The sequence below is a fragment of the Callithrix jacchus genome, chromosome 6 (genome assembly GCF_049354715.1).
Source record: "Callithrix jacchus isolate 240 chromosome 6, calJac240_pri, whole genome shotgun sequence".
Classification (NCBI taxonomy): domain Eukaryota; kingdom Metazoa; phylum Chordata; class Mammalia; order Primates; family Cebidae; genus Callithrix; species Callithrix jacchus.
In genome coordinates this window covers 122914687-122935425 of record NC_133507.1, presented here as the reverse complement: position 1 = coordinate 122935425, position 20739 = coordinate 122914687, and the positions used below count along the sequence as shown (strand labels likewise).

At 37.0% G+C, this 20739-nt stretch overlaps 1 protein-coding gene across 7 annotated transcripts in view; it reads left to right on the top strand.

The window, feature by feature from the left end:
• ALS2 (alsin Rho guanine nucleotide exchange factor ALS2) overlaps positions 1–20739 on the top strand; it is an 80641-nt gene that overhangs the window by 15021 nt on the left and 44881 nt on the right. For 2 of the 7 annotated variants that reach the window (XM_078328142.1, XM_078328139.1), the window contains exons 4-10: positions 2777–3048; positions 3880–4817; positions 7845–8202; positions 11161–11329; positions 12559–12655; positions 16167–16244; positions 19296–19478. In XM_078328142.1, coding sequence (XP_078184268.1) covers positions 4044–4817; positions 7845–8202; positions 11161–11329; positions 12559–12655; positions 16167–16244; positions 19296–19478 — 1659 coding nt within the window. In that variant the 5' untranslated portion in view covers positions 2777–3048; positions 3880–4043. Of the gene's footprint in view, positions 1–1222; positions 3049–3879; positions 4818–7844; positions 8203–11160; positions 11330–12558; positions 12656–16166; positions 16245–19295; positions 19479–20739 lie in introns of all 7 variants that reach the window. The other 5 variants (XM_078328143.1, XM_078328140.1, XM_008999220.5 and 2 more) reach the window with 3 other exon arrangements.

The window sequence follows — 20739 nt, the reverse complement described above, 5'->3', positions numbered from 1 at the left end:
ATACTAAACCCTTTCCAAGGGTTATCTCACTGAATCTGTACTACTATCTTATGAAGTAGGTAGCTTCTTTTATTATTCACAGATAAGGAAACTGAAAGTCAGGGAGATTCAATTTTCCCAAGTACATACAGCTATTAAATTGTCAGAGTCAGGACTGGAACTCAGTCTGATTTCAAAGCCTGCTTTTAAAGCTACTTGGCTGAAATTGTCAGTATAATTTTTTTTTCAGGCATAAATATCAGCTCACAAAGCATAACATCTATGAATCTATTACAGAAACATGTGCTTTGATTCAGAGAGGTGCCTTTAATCTTAATGGCACTTTATCAACTCAATCATTATGAACTCAATCATGGCAGATTTGATTTGGGCACCAATTGCCATCAGCTTCACTAGTTTATAAATTTCTGCTCTGTAAGCATTTATTAAGGTATTAAATAATGCTTTGGTATTTTCTTTCTAGGAACTAAGACAAATTCTAAGAAACAAGGATTAAATCTGGTCCTGGTGGTTGTATGGGATAAACATGGATTTCTTTATAGTTTCTCTTATATGTTTTATTTTAATATTACTATATTATTCAGGACTTTAGAAACAATCTTACATTAAAAATGTGAACTGTATTCCATACCTGTCCTATGAGTTTCAAAATATATAGTTCTCAAGCAAATATAAGTGTAATTTTGTTGTTGTTTTCAATAAGATGTTTGGAATATTTTTATTAAGATAATGAAACTGGCTGGGCACTATTCCCCATGCCTGTAATCCTAGCACTTTGGTAGACCAAGGCAGAAGGATCCCTTGATCCCAGGGTTTCAAGGTCAGCCTGAGCAACATAGGGAGACCATGTCTCTGCAAGAAATATTTAAAAAATTAGGCATGGAGGCCCACACCTGTGGTCCCAGCTACTTCAGAGGCTGAGGTAGGAGGACAGCTTGATCCTGGGAGGCCAAAGCTGCATTCAGTGAGCTGTGATTGTGCCACTACACTCTAGTGTAGGTGACAAAGTAAGATCCTGTCTCAAAAAAAAAAAAAAAGTTATTTGACTATAAACATGATATCTTTAGAATCATATCTTCAAGGCTAAGACAACTAAGGGAAAACTTTTCAAAAATATTTAAATAGCCTATCAGTGTTTATGTTTAAGCAGTGTCCTGGTATTAAGTGTCACAGTTACCAAAAAAAAAAATCCTTTCTAACATGTGTTTGAAATTCCATACAGATCTCCAGTGTTATCTTTTCCAGCTGAAGAAATGGTTGACTGCTAGAAAGTTTCAAGGTTCTTCATCTCTATTGAATTTGGCCATTAACTCATAATTCAGTGAAGATACTTCATTAATTCACTATTTTTGATATGCTCCAGGTTTTTTGTTGTTGTTGTTTTTTAAAGGAGTGGGATCTAAGTATGCATTTCTTTGCAGTATTGCTCTTTTTAGTGGAATAATGTTAATTGAAAGACTTGGTGAGCTTTTTCAAGTATATTGTTGTATTTCTTAGGAAACAAAGTCGAAAAGAGGTTAACCAGTGAGCTTATTTTCTCATCTCAGTATTTTTGATTCAGACTACATTTCCTAATAGATGCACTTATCTTCCCTCTAGCCACTATTGAGTCCCTCCTTACATGGATGATGTGATGAGTTAACTTGAGTGTATACATGTATCTGCCGTGTATAATAGGTCAAAGATAAAGTTTATATGTTTTCATCATCAACTCAATTGCTGTCTTGTGAGAAAAAAGATAGTGCTTATTTCTTCATTAATTTAAAAAAATCGTAAGTCTCTGGTCACATAGAGAAGAAAGGATAGTGGGCTTGGTTCAGTATTTTTCAAAACCCGTAGCCAAGTCTTTGTCCCACTGAATTTTTAGCCAGTGTAGATTATGTGCACCTGCTCCCAAACTCCCACAATACTACAGTAAAATTAAGACTTGGTAGCACACCTGGATATATGTAAGTTATGTATATACCCAACTCACTAGTGCCTTTCATTAATTCTGAAGATAGCCAGCTATTCTGACAGCTTCATTTGCTTTTTTGCTGTTTTGTTGTGATGATTTGCTTTTAATTTTTAAATTTTTTTTTTTTAGGCTTAATTCACTTTATTTTTCTTGTATAAAAACCCTATGTTGTAGCCACAGCTGGAGCCTGGGTCCCCTGCCTGGAGACTCTGGTGTAGGTGTTGAAGAGGTGTTCCATGAATTACTGATAGGGAGACTTAGTGAATACAGTCTCTTCCCAGAGGTTGGGGGCCAGTTAGCTGTAGGTCTTGGAGATGCCATCAAAGGTGGCCTTGGTGAAGTTGCCCAGGGTGGCAGTGCAGCCCCTGGCTGAGGAGTAATAGTCATCAATACTGGCGGTCAGCAGCAGCTTCTTGGACATCAGGGCTAAGAGGATGCCCATGCCTCTGGGTGCAGTGATGAGGCACACCAGCACAGGGCCACAGCAGCCTGTCACCTTGCAAGGGACTGCATGGTGCTTGCTGATCTTGTTCCCCCAGTAACCTCTACGCATGGGGATAATGGAGATCTTGGCCAGGATGATAGTCCCTTGGATGTGGCCACCTCCTTGGAGCCACAGGCTATTGTAGTTCCCGATGACAACAAACACCTGGAACCTGGTGTGCTGGCCATTGCAGGTCTGCTTCTGCGCGGGCATAATCTTCAAAACCTCATGCTTGAGAGAGGCCCCCAGGAAAAAGTAAATGATCTCAGATTCCTTGATGGGTGGGGAGAAGAAAGAAATTTCCTCCAGGGACTTATCTTCCTGTCCTTGACCAGGCAGCGCGGCTTGGTGACAGGCATCCACTCCTTATCCTCAGCCTTGCCTCCTCAAGCTCTGCAGCCCTCACCCTGGCCCTGGATGCCACTGCCCAAGCCTCTATGGAAGTTGCTGTGGTTCCCCATCCCAGGGCTTCTGGGGCTTCTGGGGCTTCTGGGCCCTCCCGCTGTACTGGTGTCATCTGCCATTTGATGGTTTCTTGGAGAAGAAGATGATTTGCTTTTTAAACAACTCTCACCTCAGAAGCACTAGCCAATACGTAAAGTCCAGGGTGAGCATTGCACGTTTAAAAAATCTGAAATCTAAAATGATCCAAAATCCAGAATTTTCTGAGCACTGATATGATGATTCTCAAAGGAGATGCGCATTGGAACATTTCAGATTTGGGATGCTCAGTCAGTAAGTATAAGGCAAATATTCCAAAGCCCGGACCTGAAATCCAAAACACCTCTGGTCCCAAGCATTTTGGATAAGTGATACTCAATGTGTATGTTTGTCTATCATCTGAAAACTATACATAACATGACATACAATGTGAAGACAGCATGTCTTGTTAAGAACTGGTACTTTCTGTACAGCCTAAAGGCATGAAGTTAATTTCTTAGTTTTGGCCAAAATAAATCTCTAATATTTTTAAGCCGTGGCATAATTTTCTGCTGTTCCAACTTGTTTAGTAGTAAATTATAGATATTAGTGAATGTGTCTGTTTTGTTTTATGTTTTGCTTAATTTATCTTAACATTGTTATTATTTTGCCTTTGAACACTTGGAATCTGCTTATGTAATAGCCTGTGATGATAGCCATGAGGAGTGGATTAATGTGAGTTTGTAGCATGAGGCTGAAGGAAAGGAGTAGCCTCCTGCAATTTGTAGAAATTCTTACTATAGCGCAGAATATTAAAATGAGTCATTTTTAAAAAGATGAATTAATGTGAAATACTGTGTGCTTGAACCAGATCTCTACAACTGCTTTTGAAAATTTAAAAAGAAAATCCAATTTTGTTAAATCTAGATGAGACTGAAAGTTTGCTGATAAAATTTTTAGTTAATTCACTAACCCTCTTTTTTTTCCCCTTTTTTTATTTTTATTTTTTAACCTTTAGATGGTGAGGTCTACAGCTTTGGGACCCTTCCCTGGAGAAGTGGACCAGTGGAGATTTGTCCAAGTAGCCCCATTCTAGAAAATGCCCTGGTTGGGCAATATGTTGTTACTGTGGCAACAGGAAGCTTCCATAGTGGAGCAGTGACAGACAGTGGTGTTGCGTACATGTGGGGAGAGAATTCTGCCGGGCAGTGTGCAGTAGCCAATCAGCAGTATGTGCCGGAGCCGAACCCTGTCAGCATCGCTGATTCTGAGGCCAGCCCTTTGTTAGCAGTCAGGATTTTGCAGTTGGCATGTGGTGAAGAGCACACTCTGGCATTGTCAATAAGCAGAGAGATCTGGGCATGGGGTACTGGTTGTCAGTTGGGTCTCATTACCACTGTCTTCCCAGTGACAAAGCCGCAAAAGGTAGAACATCTTGCTGGGCGAGTGGTGCTTCAGGTTGCCTGTGGTGCTTTCCACAGCTTAGCCCTTGTACAATGCCTGCCTTCCCAGGATCTGAAACCAGTCCCAGAACGATGCAACCAGTGCAGCCAGCTCTTGATTACTATGACTGACAAAGAAGACCATGTGATTATATCTGACAGTCATTGTTGCCCATTAGGTGTGACATTGTCCGAATCTCAGGCAGAAAACCATGCCAGCACTGCTCTCAGCCCCTCCACTGAAACCCTTGACAGGCAGAAAGAAGTGTTTGAGAACACTCTTGTAGCAAATGATCAGTCTGTTGCTACAGAACTGAATGCAGTAAGTGCCCAGACCACGAGTGACAATGCTGTATCCTCTCAACAAAACATCATGGGAACAACTGAAATTTCTTCTGCCAGAAACATACCATCATACCCTGACACCCAGGCAGTAAATGAATACCTGCGGAAACTGTCAGATCATTCAGTAAGAGAGGACTCAGATCATGGTGAAAAGCCAATGCCATCTCAGGTACTTGCCAAATTTTATAAAATAAAGGTGTTTCTAGAGTTGAACCATGTGAACTTTTCTTTAGAAATTTTAAAATGAGGGAGGCTTGGTAGCCTTTTTAATTTTTTTGAGTTTGACTACAATTTTGTTTTATCAGGAAAGCCTAGATCAGGAAAGAACCTAGATTAATTCAAAATCACTATGTTCTGGCCCTTTATGATCATGCTGAAAGATGTCATGTTGGGCTCGTTTTATAAGAAGCAACATTTCATTTTTTTTTTCTTGGTAGTACTTTTTTTCTGGGGCTAAGGTACTGAATTTTGGTGGGCCCTGAATAGTTTAATATAACTATAGATTCACAAAGATATTATTCTTACTTTTGTTTGTAACACTCTTCAGAATTCTTTAGAGAAAAGTCCTTTCCTTCTTTAACAGGGAAGGTTGCCATGTGGCAGATCCTTCAATTGCAGGCAAATTTAAAATTTATAGGCAATTAGGTGTTTGAATTTTTTTTAGTTATAGCTGTGGTCCTTACTGGGCTTTATTTGAAGAAGTGTTTTTCTTTGTTTTTGTGTTTGTTTTTGAGATGGGTCTTGCTCTGTCACCCAGGCTGGAGTGCAGTAGTGAGATCATAGCTTACTACAGCCTTGATCTCCCAGGCTCAAGTGATCCTCCCAGTTCAGCCTTCCAAGTAGCTGGGACTACACACATGTGCTACCACACCTGCTGATTTTATTTTATTTTATTTTTAAGTAGAGAGGAGGTTGATCTTTGTTGCCCAGGCTCGTCTCAAACTACTGAGCTCAAGCAATCCTCCCACCTCAAGCTCCCAAAGTGTTGGGATTATAGGCATGAACCATCATGCCCAGGCTATTTTTTGTATCTTACTAAAACTATTTTCATTTTGAAGATTTGTGATAGAATCAACAAAAGCCATTTGCCAGTAATACATGGTAAAGTTTGAGTTCCTGCTTAAAACAAATTGTTTTAAAATGATATTTCTGTTTTTACTCTTAGTGTGGCCTGTTGATTTTGCTTTACCAAAACTCTAAGAAAACAAAACAAAAGATCGTAATAATAAAGATCTGTCCTTCGGTGTTGTTTTTTAGGTTTTTGTAACCAGATGACCTCTTGATTCTTGGTTCTTACTGTTTACTCTGTCAGAATGTGAACATGAAGATGTTTTTATTTAGAAATAGTCTTTATTTCACAGTGTATTCACTGACACTTGTGGGTATTTGAATTTTTTAAAAAAATCAAGGATAAGCTATTTAGAGAAAGGCATTACAAAATCTGAATAAAACAAAAGTAGTAATTTAATAAGAATGACTGTAGGAAGTTCTTAGACTGTACATGCTTATTATGTTTAACTTTGTTAAAATTGGAAGCTTTTGTTATTTAGGCTAGGAACAATGTGTGTGTTTCTATTAAGTTGAATAAATGTGTATTTCTATGACATTTAATTTATTCTTTGTAAATAACAGTCATACAGCTAATTCATGAGGAATTTATGTGTTTTAGGGCAAGTGTTTTCTCTTCTGGCAAGATATAGCTGAGACTTTCTCACTTGGGAAATAATCCAAAGTATTATTGGTCGACTGGAACTCCTAAAATTACATATTTCATCAAAATTGCTAATTATGTGTTTTGTAGGGGAGGGCTTGTTTATTCACTTACTATATTTTTAAATTCAGTTCAATAGAAGGAGCCAGTTAGGACAGTAGTTCAAGGTTTATATAAGGTAGAGTTTTGTGACTTTCCTCTATGTAGTGGTTAAGAACCCCTTGCCTCTAAATACCATCACTGCTTCTGTAAGGAGCCTTTGTAAACAAAAAGTGGAGATAGTGACAGTAGTGCTGTTTGGGAGCTGTGTCACCAAACAAGTAATAGGCTTTGTATTTATTTTTTGTTTTATTAAGTATATTTGTTTATTTTATTGGCTGTTTTGTTTACAGACTACTCATTTGAGTGGAAATAGCTCTTCTGAATTTAGCATTTAATTCAAGAAAATGTGTTGAGTATTTACATGTCAGGTACTTTGCTGAGTAGCAGGAATTATTTCCTTTAAGAAATCCGAAGCCAATGTTAAAAAAAAATATGTATACATAGGTTTGGTTTTTAATTTAGGATAAATGAAGGAATGTGTATATTCCCTTTGAGATCTTTGGGTAGAATAAGAAGCAAATTTTTGAACGTAAGCTATGCTGACAAGCCGAAAGCTTTTTGCGTGTTTGGTAGGTGCATTTCATGACTTTCCTTTTTAGGAAACAATGATATTGGACAGCTTAGAGTAAATTTCAGCGGATTTTTCATTAAGGTATCAGAAAACATCAGTGTGATTTTCTAGAATCACACTAAGAACATTGGTTCCAAATGTTTAATTATTAACCTACCACATTTGCCCTCTAGGTAGCAAGAGCAAAGGTAATCCTACAGCATGTCTAGCCCCTGGATCATAGAAAATAACTCATTGATGAGCCAGTAAAGGCATTCGAACTTAATGTAATTTGGGAGATGATAGGTTATAGGAATAACTTATTTTTCTGTCTCTGCATAAGTTTCAATTTATAAAGCATTTTAGGGAAAGTTTTTTTTTCATAAATCTAATATTTTTCCTGCTACTTCTAGTTAGTAGTCTGTATAAATTTTCCTAAAAGTGATCAGTAATGAATTTTGCATTTTTTCAACCTTCTGTCCAAGGCACATGGTATTAAAGGCAGTGTTTTCAATGCCTTTTCTCCCCTCCCCTTTTACCGTGTTTAATTTTATAAAAGCAACTGGGGCTTATTTCTAATCACCATGGGAAAACAGAGCATTTAGACAAAAGGAAGTACTTTGGAAAAGAAACTGTATTTTGAGTACTTATTTCCATATACTGTGTTAACTCCGTGATCAAGAAGAGATACCTTTAGCTGAAGATGAAGAGAACTTCTATCATTTTAGATTCTTATATGCAAATAGAGGTGGATATTACACTTTCTTTTTATTGATTACTTATTGTATAAGGGATTATATTTTTATGTAATTTTTTATGTGTGTATATTTTAGCCCCTTGTGGAAGAAGCATTTCCTAATCTCCACAGCCCACCTACCACAAGCACCTCAGCCCTGAACAGCCTGGTGGTCTCTTGTGCATCTGCTGTTGGTGTGAGAGTGGCTGCTACTTACGAAGCTGGTGCCTTGTCACTGAAGAAAGTTATGAACTTTTATAGTACAACCCCTTGTGAAACTGGAGCTCAGGCAGGCAGTAGTGCTGTTGGCCCAGAAGGTTTGAAAGATAGCAGGGAAGAACAGGTTAAACAGGAATCAATGCAAGGAAAGAAAAGTTCAAGTCTTGTGGATATCAGAGAAGAAGAAACAGAGGGAGGCAGTCGAAGACTCTCCCTCCCTGGATTGTTGTCACAAGGTAAGGAAATAACCAGGTTTTGTGAACTGACTTTTGGTGAATCCAGGATTCTCCTGACATCACGTGCTGTACTATGAAAAAAGCTTTGCTTATTATGAAGCTGACATAATCAAATGTTAAAATTTATTTAATGGTGGTTTAAAAAGAAAGTTACATGTTTATCTGCTTTAGAAATCACCGAAAAGTTAGAACATAACTTTTTCTTGATGTTTGCTCCTGCTTATGAACCTTACTATGAATCTTATTTTATTGTTCTGGAATGTTACAATAGCCTTCTTATTTCCTAATTGGGACTTACACTTCAAATTGTTGAGGTTGCAGATACGACCATTGGATAAGTGAGGAAATACTGTACTTGACTGGAAAGAGGAGATAATTTTTAAGCTTCAAGAAGAGAAAGAAAAGTTCATTTTCTGAAACCATAGGCAATAAACTTTTTAGAATATTAAGAATATTACGCAGTTGGTTCTTCTCCTTTTCTCAATCAGTTCAGCAATCTCAGCCAACTGGACTTGTGCTTCTCAAGAGTGGCCTGCAGACCAGCAGCATCAGCAGCATCTGGGAACTTAGAAGTGCAGACTCTCAGGTTCCACTCTCAGCTTACTCAATCAAAACATGCATTATAGCAAGATTCCCCAGGTGATTAGTATGCACATTAAAGTTTGAGAATCATTTAATGAGACCAGGAGTTGGCAGAGTTTTTCTGTAAAGAGCCAAAGAGAAACATTTTAAGGTTTGTAGGCCATCTAGTCTCTGTGACAAGTACTTAGCTATGGTGTGGTCATATAAAAGCAGCCAGAGACAATATGTAATGAATGAGTGAAACTATATCCCAATAAAACTTTATTTACAAAAACAGATGGTAGGCCCTGTTTGGCCCCAGGGCAATAATTGACCAACTCCTGGTTTACATGATTTTGTGCAAAGCTCAAAAGTTAGGAATTCTAGACTGTACTAAAACTTATTTCTACTCTGCACCTCTTTCTTCCCTTGTTCTACTTAGTGAACACTCTTGTGGCTCTGAGCACTTCTCTTATTCTGCCTTCTAGTTCTCATGACCACCAGATTTCTCTCTACACAAATAAAACTTTAGTCCTGATTAATTTGAAAATATATATATGCTTATTACATTTAACTTTGTTAAACACTGGAAGTTTTTGTTACTTAGGCTAGTAACAATGTGTTTCTGTTAAATTAAATTTATTTTAATTAAAGAACTGTGTTTCTATTATATTTAATTTATTCTTTATAAATAACATCTCAATCATGCAGTTAATTCATGAGGACTTTATGTGTTTTGGGGCAAGTTTTTTCTCTTCTGGCAAGATACAACCGAGACTCTCTCACTTGGGAAATAAACCAAAGTATTATTGGTTGACTGGAACTCCTAAAATTTTATCTTTCGTCAAAATAGAAAATTATGTTTTTTGTAGGGGGAGGGCTTGTTTATTTACTTACTGTACTTTTAAATATAATTAAGTAGAAGGAGCCAGTTATCTTACACATATATATGATGTATAAGAAGGCCTATGTTCTCTATTAAGTCTGAAGGAGACTCTTGCACCAAACTTTTCTTATTCTTAAATGTCTTTTAGCATTTTAAGTATATAAATATATTTGCAATCTCGTTGAAGTGTGAAAATTGATTTTTTTCATGTCATTAGATCATGAATCCCACTGATAAGACTTACATCCTAAGGTTAAATTTTACTTAATAACCTAAAGTCTCTTTAAAAAAATTTTCCATGTACTTTTACCCTCTCTATTTAAGAATTATCTGGAGTACGTCTTGAGAAATCTTCAAGTAGTTTTGAGTCTCTGTATGCATAGAAATGATACATTCATTTCTGAGACAAGATGTTAATCTTAGGCAGTGATGATCACTTCATTGTGGCCCACGAGTTAATAACTGAATGGCTAAGTCTCTACTGAGTGACATTTGATGATTTTCTTCAAAACTTATCCTGGCATCAAGCACTATTCACATAGTGTTGTATATGTTTGATGTAATTTTGAACACTATAAAAGATGGCAGTGTTCTTTTACAACATGAACATCTCTGTAAAATCATTTCAAATAGGCAAATCAAAAGCTTTTTGGTATTTCCCTTTCATAATCTTTTTCCTGCCTTAGAAATTAATATATTTTATAGCTAAAATAAATTCTTTATTACAATTACTAATAATATATTTGAACTTTGACCTTGATTTAGAAAGGCTTTTTGTTTTTTAAGAGTCAGGGCCAGGCGTGGTGGCTCATACCTGTAATCCTAGCACTTTGAGAGGCTGAGGCAGGCAGATCATTTGAAGTCAGGAGTTTGAGACCAACCTGGCCAAAGTGGCAAAACACTGTCTCCACTAAAAATACAAAAATTAGCCAGGTTTGGTGGTACATGCCTGGAATCCCAGCTATTCAGGAGTCTGAGGCAGGAGAATCACTTGAATCCAGGAAGCAGAGGTTGCAGTGAGCCAAGATCGTGCCACTGCACTCCAGCCTAAATGACAGGAGTGAAATGTCATTTCAAAAAAAAAAAAGAGTTGGTATCTCACTATGTTGCCCAGGCTGGAGTAGCTATTCTATTCAGCATATTCTTTAGAATACAAATTCTATAGGATGTCACTAGATGTTATACAGAAAAGGATTCTGTGGCTAAATGTTTGGATGTCCGGCTAGGTTAAACATATTTAAACAGGGCTTTTATTTGCAGGATTTGTCAGCACCTTCTGTGTGCTAATGTGTGTGTGTGAATCTCTGCAGAGGAGGGAGTGGGAGGATAGATTGTAGAAGTGAGTGTTTACCAGTCTCCTTTGACTAATAAGTCCCCTTTTCTACAGAGAACCTCTAGAATATGCTTCAATGAGTGGTGTATGTTTTTTTAAATCTTAAGTTTGTCCAAATGATATGTTTTCTTCCCTTCTGGAACCCCACTCCTTCACCCCATGTCTGGTTGGTTTTCAGTTTCCCCCAGGCTCTTAAGAAAGGCTGCACGGGTGAAAACAAGGACTGTGGTTCTAACCCCCACATACAGTGGAGAAGCAGATGCACTCCTGCCTTCTCTGAGAACAGAAGTGTGGACCTGGGGGAAAGGGAAGGAAGGGCAGCTGGGACACGGCGATGTTCTGCCAAGGTAAGCGCTACCAGTATTTACTGATAAGAGTTAGCTTAAACAAATAACCTCTCTCCTGTGATTGTTTGTAACTCTTACTTACCTTCTAGAGGAAATCTGGACTCTTCTGGCTTCAGATTATTATGCACCATTAACTCTGATGAAAAGCTGTCACTTTAGTCTTGAATTTTTTCTCAACAGTAAAGGACTTGGCTGGGTGCAGTGGCTCACCCCTTTAATCCTAGCACTTTGGAAGACTGAGGCAGGTGGTTCACCTGAGGTCAGGAGTTCAAGACCAGACTGGCCAACATGGCAAAACCGTGTGTCTACTAAAAATACAAAATACAAAAATTAGCTGGGCATGGTGATGAGTGCCTATAACCCCAGCTACTCAGGAGGCTGAGGCAGGAGAATCACTTGAATACCGGGAGGGTGGAGGTTGCAATAAGCTGAGATCACACCACTTAACTTCAGCCTGAGTGAAAGAGTGAAGCTCCATCTCAAAAAAAAAAGCAGTAAAGGACTTAAGTATACACGGCACACTTTCCCACATCTTTGATGTGTTCATTTTGGAGAACAGAAATGGATGTTGGGGATAAGATCATATTTCATTGGAAGACAGGAATGACTTAGATTTTTAATTGATAAAAAGAGGCCCTGCCTGTCACATAGGAGAGAAAAAGAGCCAACAGGTTGTTTTTTAACCTGAAAGATGTCTCTCTTCCATTGCCAAAATAACTATAATTGAAATATTAAACTATATCTATTCATGAATATTAGGGTAAAACTGACATTCTGTGTATTAGAAACTGTTATGATATTAACAAATTAGATATTGGGAAATTTTTAAGTGGGTAATTGGAATCATTATCTAAAGTAGTGAGCTAATATAAATGTCTCTATTCATAGCAGAGTAAAGGCAACTGGAATTAATTTAAAAATTACCTTCTATGGTTATTTTTTTATTGCATCCTAAGTATACTTTCTGCTATAAAGAATCATTTGTAGTTTTATGATTCTTAACAGATTCTAAATTATGGGGATTAATTAGTGATTAATAGGCAAAGATTAAAACCTTCCAAAAAAATTATTTATGAAATTTAGGAGTAGATTGAGCATGTGTCTGTTATGTTTATTTTAATGCTTTTTTTTTTAGAAATATTTATTTTTACATGAAAGCACTTTATAATTTGGGGAAGGTCATGATTCTTGCTGAGAATACTTTGTGTACGTATGTGTTTCTCTTTAAGGCTTCAACCGTTGTGTGTAAAATGTTTGGATGGCAAAGAAGTAATCCATCTGGAGGCAGGTGGTTACCATTCTCTTGCACTTACTGCAAAATCCCAGGTAGGAGGCAAACCATTTAATGCTTACCTTATTTTCATGGAAGGCCAACATGACATTAGTGGACCATCATTTGTTGAGTATCTGCTATTTGTCAGACAATGATACCATATCTCATTTTAGCTTTCCAATATTTTACATGGTATTATTTCCACTTCACAGATGAGAGAAGTGGAGTAAGAAAAAGTAAATTATGTAACTTGTCTAAAGCCACATATATACGTAACAGTAGAGCTTGGATTTAAATACTGGTCTCCCTGATTTAGGAGTTTTCTATAATGTATTCTCATCTAAAAAAAGAACCCCAGATTTTCCAGGGTATTGGTGAATTTTTATTTGTTACTTGACAAAGAAAATACATAGTAAAACACTAAGAAAAGAAACAAAGACATTTTTCTTTAAAACTGTGGGAACTGAAAGTGACCTCTAGGATTACTAAAACCATCCCCATATATGTGTAAACTCTTAAGAAAATAAGTTGTTTTAAGTTATTCTTCTTTTTTGTTTTTTGTATTTTTAGTAGAGACAGGTTTTCACTGTGTTAGGCAGGATGGTTTTGATCTCCTGACTTCATGATCTGCCCACCTCAGCCTCCCAAAGTGCTGGGATTACAGGTGTGAGCCACCATGCCCAGATTGTTTATTTTTTTTAACCCAGACTGCTTATCTGCAGTAAGTTATTCTTAAATATATTCATATATTCAGATAATGATTCTTCACCAATTCCTTTATCTTTTTAAGACGCCAATAAAGGATTCTAAACCCTTTTAATATTTGATTTGATTGCAAATTTCACATACTAGGATAGCCAAAAAACTAACGTAACCTTTGTACATATTAATATTAGGAAAGATAAAGGAGAATTTACTGTTTTTAACATGATTTATTCAAAAGACTTAAAAATGAGAGATTAGGAAGGTTGTCAGTTACAAAATAAAAATCACTGGTCTTATTGTATACATACAATAAAACAAAACATACTTGAGGAAATTCTGTTCACAATTACACCAAAAACATTAAGGAAGTAGGAATAAGTAGAAAATGCTTGGAATCCATGTGATACAAACTTTAAAACTCTTTTGAAGGGTCATCAAAGAAAGTAGTAGTAAAGGGAGAGATTTTATTTTTGGGTGGGATGTGTCAGTTGCAAAAAATGTCATTTTTCTCTAAATCATTTTATCAGCACAGTGAAAATTCAGTACAATCCCCAAAATATTCTGGTATAATATTACAATTTGATAAAATAATCCCAAAATTACTTTAGAAGAATAAAGAGCCAGGTAAATTCTGAAAAAGAAGAGAAAGGAAGAGAGATTTATCCTTATGTATTATAAAATTAAATACATCAATGACAGAAATATGTGCCTATAGGCTAGAAATAATAAAGGATATATGAGAATTTAAGATATAAAAGTGAGTGTTTTAATTCAGTTGGGAAGACAAGACTTGAGTATCTGGTAAATGTAGTAAATGTTTACTGACCTCCTATTTGTAGAAGAAAACAAGAAAACTAAGATAGCTATACATATTCTAATTCTGGATGTATTAATGATGTCATTAAAAACTAGAACCTCATGTGTGTGTGTATGTTTGTGTGTGTGTGTGTGTGTGTAAAAATTAAGATGCATCTTTCAGGCATAAAAAAAGATATAACATCAAGCTGGAAATTAGAAAATAAAGATGTGTTTGTCAACATGATAATTCAGCAGTCCCAAACAGCAAATAAAACACTGTGAACAAAATGAAAATACAACTGGGTAAAAATATCTGCAACATACGAGATAAAATGTTGCTGTCATATGTAAAGTAGCAATTGTCAAAAGATAAAAATTGTCAAAGGATATTTCTATTTTGGTCATGAAAAAAGTAGAAATGGCCAGCAATAAATGCAAAGATGATCATTTAGCAAATACATTTAACTTAAAACAACAGTACAATGTTTTTCTCACTTATGGGATTAACATATGCAAACAAGGTGCATTTAATGCTGAGCATTGGTTAGGCTGTGGGAGAAAACGTGCATGCAGTACAGGCAGGAATGAAATTGGACCTTGCTGAAGACAGTTTGTCAATATGTATCAAAAATCAGAATGGCATAGCCTTTGCCCAGGAATTTATCCTAAGCAAATAGATGCATGAATATATGTACTCAAGGATTTTTTTTCTATCTTTTTAAATATTAAATAATTGGAGGCTGGGTGCAGTGGCTTATACTTGTAATCCTAGCACTTTGGGAGGCTGAGGTGGGTGGATCACCTGAGGTCAGGAGTTTGAGACCAGCCTGGTCAATATGGTGAAACCCTGTCTCTACTAAAAATAAAAAAGTTAGCCGGGCATGGTGACAAGTGCCTGTACTCCTAGCTACTTGTAAGGCCGATGCAGGAAAATTGCTTGAACCCAGGTTGCAGTGAGCTGAGATCGTGCCATTGCATTCCAGCCTGGGTGACAAGAGCAAGACTCAGTCTTAGAAAAAAAAAAAAAATTGGAAATAACTTAATAATTCAGCAGGTAATTTGTTAAAGTATATGCATAGTAGAGTTCTAGATAGTTATTAAAAATGATGTTTATAGAGCTATACTTATTGATGTACAAAAGAGTAGGTGCCCCCAAATGGTTGATCAGTGATTTTCACTTTTATTTTTGTACTGTCACAGTCTTGTACAATGACCATGAATTATTTTCATAATCAGAATAAACAAACATTTTAATTAAACATAGTCATTGTAATGTAGTTTATTTTGTCTGTAGTGGTGCATAGGTACTTGTGTTTCTCTTACAGTAACTTCACGTATGAAAGGTTTTCTATTCATTTCATATTACTTTTATCTACAGAGTAGGAAATCATGATTACTTTTACTCTATCACTTGATGATTTTATTACTTTCTCTAAAAGAGGCAGTATACAGTAATTCCTGGGAGTAAATCCTGCCTCTTATACTCTTACATATGAATTTGTGGCCACAGGTAAATTAATTAACCTCTCTGGATTTTCTTATCTTATTTTTATTTTTTTAGGATTGTTGTGAGAATGCATCATCAGTTAATACTCAGAAAGTGTTAAGAACAAAGTGAGGCAGTTAGTAAGCACCTGAAAAGTGTTAGTTATTGTTATTGTTGATCCTTCAACTCCATGTTGTCTTTTTTTTTTGAGACAGAGTTTTCCTCATGTTGCCTAGGCTGGAATGCAGTGGTGCAATCTCGGCTCACTGCAACCTCCACCTGCCATGTTCAAGCGATTCTCCTGCCTCAGCCTCCCAAGTAGCTGGGATTACAGGCGTGCATCACCACGCCTGGCTGATTTTTGGACTTTGTGTCTTCTTGTGTACCAGGACTGTATTTGCCCATTATCTCTAGTCTTGTTTAAAAATGAATTTCCTTAATATCTGTTAAAGAGTGAAAGACTAATAATTTATATATAACTGTTTGTGTATATATGTTAATTATTATACAGTTTCGGAGTTGATGTGCAAAATCAGATTCACAACTCTTACCCATTTTTCTATGTTTTTTGATAGGTTTACTCATGGGGTAGCAATACCTTTGGTCAGCTTGGGCATTCGGATTTTCCAACAACAGTTCCTCGTCTTGCAAAGGTACTTTTGTGAACTTGATAGCAACTTAGTCCACAATTCTCAGCTGTAACACCTTATATTTCCCCATTTCTTATTTTTAAAAATCAGGGCAGTTTTATACATACAACTTAAATTTGTTTTGGTTTTTGTAAGAAAATTTTTAACAACAGGAAGCCACGTGTTTTCAAGCTAAATGTCCATTTTTTTATGTTAGTTTATATTTCTTAACTTCAACTATTCATTAAATAGTCATAGTTCTTTTTTTAAGTAAAAAAATCAAAAAGTGCTTTCTTTTAAAACATGTTTCTAGACTGTGCTGTTTTCTTGTGTTACCAGATAATGTCTACTCTTTGAATTCTTCATTGTTTGACTTTTACATAACATTGTTTGGTGGTGTAATTTTGTGTGTATGTCTAAAAATAACATGCAGAGTAGTAACACCTTTTTGGAGCCTTTTCATTTTCTGTAGTAAAGCTAAAAGTAGAGGTGTTTTCTCTTTTTTTTTTTCCTGTTAGATGAATTGGTTTTGTTTATGTAATGCTAATTGGTAGTTATGTAATACTAATTGGTAGCTTCTAGTCTCTTTGGTGCAGTTCTGTAGCAGTAATTCTCTACCTTGTTTTCCGCCTCATCACCCTCTGGAAATACCAAATTCTCATCAATTGTCTCAGTTCCTTATACAAAAGTTTTAGGGTTTTTTGGTAGAGATGCTCCCCACAAGACAGAATGGAATATGGAGGTCATAGATATGTAGTTTGATCCTTATATTTCCCATACCCCAAGACATGCTCCCTCGGGAGTAATGGAGACTAATGAAGGGCAGTTACCTCAATTTCAGGAACAGGATTTGAATGTAAGTGACAGTTAATAAATATTCCAATAATTCATACATGCAGTGTGCACTGTGCATCTATCACTGTCTAAGACTTTTACATGCTGCCTTTCTTTTGGTGAACTTAATTTTACCAGAAAGAAAAGGCTTAATAAAACATTAGGGAACAATTACTTGTTTTATTAAGCCTTTTTTGAGACAGAGCTTAGCTCCAATCTGAAATGTTTTCAGTATGAAACATCTTAGTAGTAAGCTATTCAGTTTCTGATACATTATTACAAAGATATTGCAAATTATTGTTCCTTGTTTTTGTTTATTTGAATAAAGAAAAGCTTGCACTTATTTATACTAAGGAAAGTTTTATAATGTAGTATGGAGACAAGAAAATCAAACTTCTTTTTAACATTTTAGAGTCATACAAGAGATTAGTTTGTTACAAGGTTTTAGTTTCATGACTCCTTGACATCATTAAGAGGTTGGGTTTTTATTTGGGGAAGATTGAGAAAAACATTTTTGAAGTCATTCTGATTAATCTCTGAGAATTAAAAGTGAAGGCAGAATGAGATTTGAATTAGTTTTGAGGCTAGGAAGAAGACTTTTCTCCTGCAAATATTTTTTTGTTTTGTTTTTGAGACAGAGCTTAGCTCTTGTTGCCCAGGCTGGAGGGCAATGGCACAGTCTCAGCTCTCTGTAACCTCTGCCTCCTGGGTTCGAGCAATTCTCCTGCTTCAGTCTCCTGAGTAGCTGGGATTACAGGCATGTGCTGCCACACCCGGCTAAGTTTGTATTTTTAGTAGAGAAGGGGTTTCTCCATGTTGGTCAGACTGGTCTCGATCTCTCGACCTCAGGTGATCCACCCGCCTTGGCCTCCCAAAGTGCTGGGATTATAGGTGTGAGCCACCACACCTGGCCTGCAAACATTTTAATGCATCCTTTGCAAAATGAATGGGAAATTTGTTATGTGGCTAGCCTGAATTTGAGAACATAGTGTCATGCCAGAAGAAGATAGCTAAAAAATTAATAGTAGACACACACACAGACACACACACACACACACACACGCACACACACACACACAAAATCACCTATGATTTGGAGCCTAGCTAGGTACTAAGGATCTAATAGATTAGAGGTTATTTGTTCATTAGTCCAGGAGTCAGTGCTGAAACTATCTAAACACAAAGAATCTGACAGATTAGAGAGTGTGTTTGTGTTTGTTTGTTTTGCCTATCAGTCTAGGAGCTGAAGCTGAGTCTAAGATTAGGGGCAGTAGTTTTTGCAGTAACACACTTTCTCTAAATGAACTCTTTTGAGGAGTCCCACATGAAACACATGAATGAGGAATTAACTTTGGTTAAGGATGCAATGGGGGCCTAGAGCCCTGGCACCTGCCTTTGCATGGTGGCTACTGAATCACTATGTGGAGTTCTGAGCCACCAGGTTAGAAATTTATTTCTAGCCAGATTAGAAAATTATTGATTTAAAGGCAATGGTTCTCAAGCTTCTGCATACATCAGAATCACCTGTGGAATGCTTGTTAAAACAGAGTGCTGGACCCTATTTCCTCTTCCCTTAGTAGCCCTGGGGCCTGGGAATTTGTGTTTCTAACATGTTTCTATCCTAGGTGATGGCTGCTGCTACTGCAAAGACCACTGAGAACCACTGGTCTAAGGAATCCATGTAGATGGGCTTCTAAGGGGCCCTGCCTATTTTAACATCCGGGGAGTATGCACAGTAAAGTCACATAGGACCAGTAGGGTTCCAAGTGGGAAAACTGAATTTTAATACCCAAGAGTTTAGTTGGCCGGAAGAGAATTTAGCCTTATTTATGTCCGTTTTTGTGCACACAGCCAAATGTGGAGGAAGGACAAAGGTATGTCCTAACTGTCGCTTCTAGAGGAGAGCTCTGGAAGTTTCTGGGTCTCTTCATTATAATACAGTCTGTGCAGACTTCCAAAAGTAACAATAAAAAATTGGATGTCTGGTTTTTATTTTTTAAATTCCAATTTTTCAGATTTTTATAAAAACAGTTCTAAATTTAAAAGCTGAACAAGGGATTCAGTCTTACTCCTACACCTGCTCTGCATTTGGTTGGGCAAATTGCTGGGTGAGCTTGCTCTCAGATATGACTGCCTTAGCACCATGCTTATTTAAGCAACCTAATATTTCAGTTCCTATGGATCCAAAGTTCTCTCTGATTGCCTTCACCTTGAACAGACACTATCTTTCTGTCATTGCAGGTCAGCAGTGAAAATGGAGTCTGGAGCATAGCTGCAGGCCAGGATTATTCCCTGTTTTTAGTGGATACAGAAGACTTCCAGCCTGGGTTATATTACAGTGGCCGACAGGACCCTACAGAAGGTGACAACCTTCCAGAGAATCACAGTGGTTCTAAGACTCCAGTACTTCTCTCCTGTAGTAAGGTGAACAGGAATTGGTTCCTAAGGCCCACATTCAGTAACACAAGAGAAGTCCTTTGTTTTTGTTTTTATTTGTATGTATGCCTAATTATTACTAAGCATCACTAACTACCTTAGTTAAAATTGCAAACTCCTTTCAATCCCCCTTCATTCCTTATCTTTTCTCTCCTTATTTTCTCCATAGGGCCTATCACCATCGAATACACTGTAATTTACTTATTTTGTCTATTGTCTATCCTGTTTCCTATAATGTAAGATTCAGAAGGCTAGGGATTTTTTGCTATCTCATTTACTGCTACAGCTTCATACTACATACTCTATAAATATTTGTTGAATTAACACCCTCATGTAGGAATATTGGAAAGTACATTTTACTATGAAGTTTCTTGACTGCAGTCATAGAGCCCTCAAGGTGAATTAGAACAGAAATGAGTAGATGAATTTCTAACTGTAAGTGGGGAGTAACAATACAAGAGCCTGAGATAGGCTCATGGCAGACCATGAAAGATCCAACAGACAACCAACAGTGTTCTATTTCCCCTGCTTCACTTCTTGGCTTTTAATTTAATTAATTAATTATTTTTTTGAGACAGAGTCTCACTCTGTTACCCAGGCTGGAGTGCAGTAGCACAGTCTTGGCTCACTGCAACCTCTGCCTCCTGGGTTTGAACAGTTCTCCTGCCTCAGCCTCCCTAGTAGCTGAGATTACAGGTGCCTGCCACCATGCCCAGGTAATTTTTGTATTTTTACTAGAGACAGGGTTTCACCATGTTGGCCAAGCTGGTCTTAAACGCTTGACCTCAAGTAATCCACCCACCTGCCTCGGCCTCCCCAAGTGCTAGGATTACAGGCCTTAGCCACCTTTCTTGGCCTTAATTTTATTTCCTACTGTTTATCCCCTTTTCATTTGCTCTGCTTTCCTACTCTGTTTTCCCTTCTTCCTCCTTTTTGTAAACTGAACCCATTGGCTTATTTGTAGCTTCCTTTTCCCCATAAAGTAACTTAACATCCTCAAAGTGACATGCTGCAGGGAAATTGACCCCCAAAACTAGTATATTCTGGATTTCTTGTTTTTATAGCATGTGGACTTTTTTTTTTTTTTAAGTCTTTGTATTTGTTTTTCTGGTTAGTAAGTTCTGGGGACAAGATCTTTCTTGCTAAAGGTAACATTGGGGCCAAGTTCAATGGCTCATCCGTGTAATCCCAGAAATTTGGGAGGCCGAGACTAGTGGATCATTTGAGGCCAGGAGTTCAAGGCCAGCCT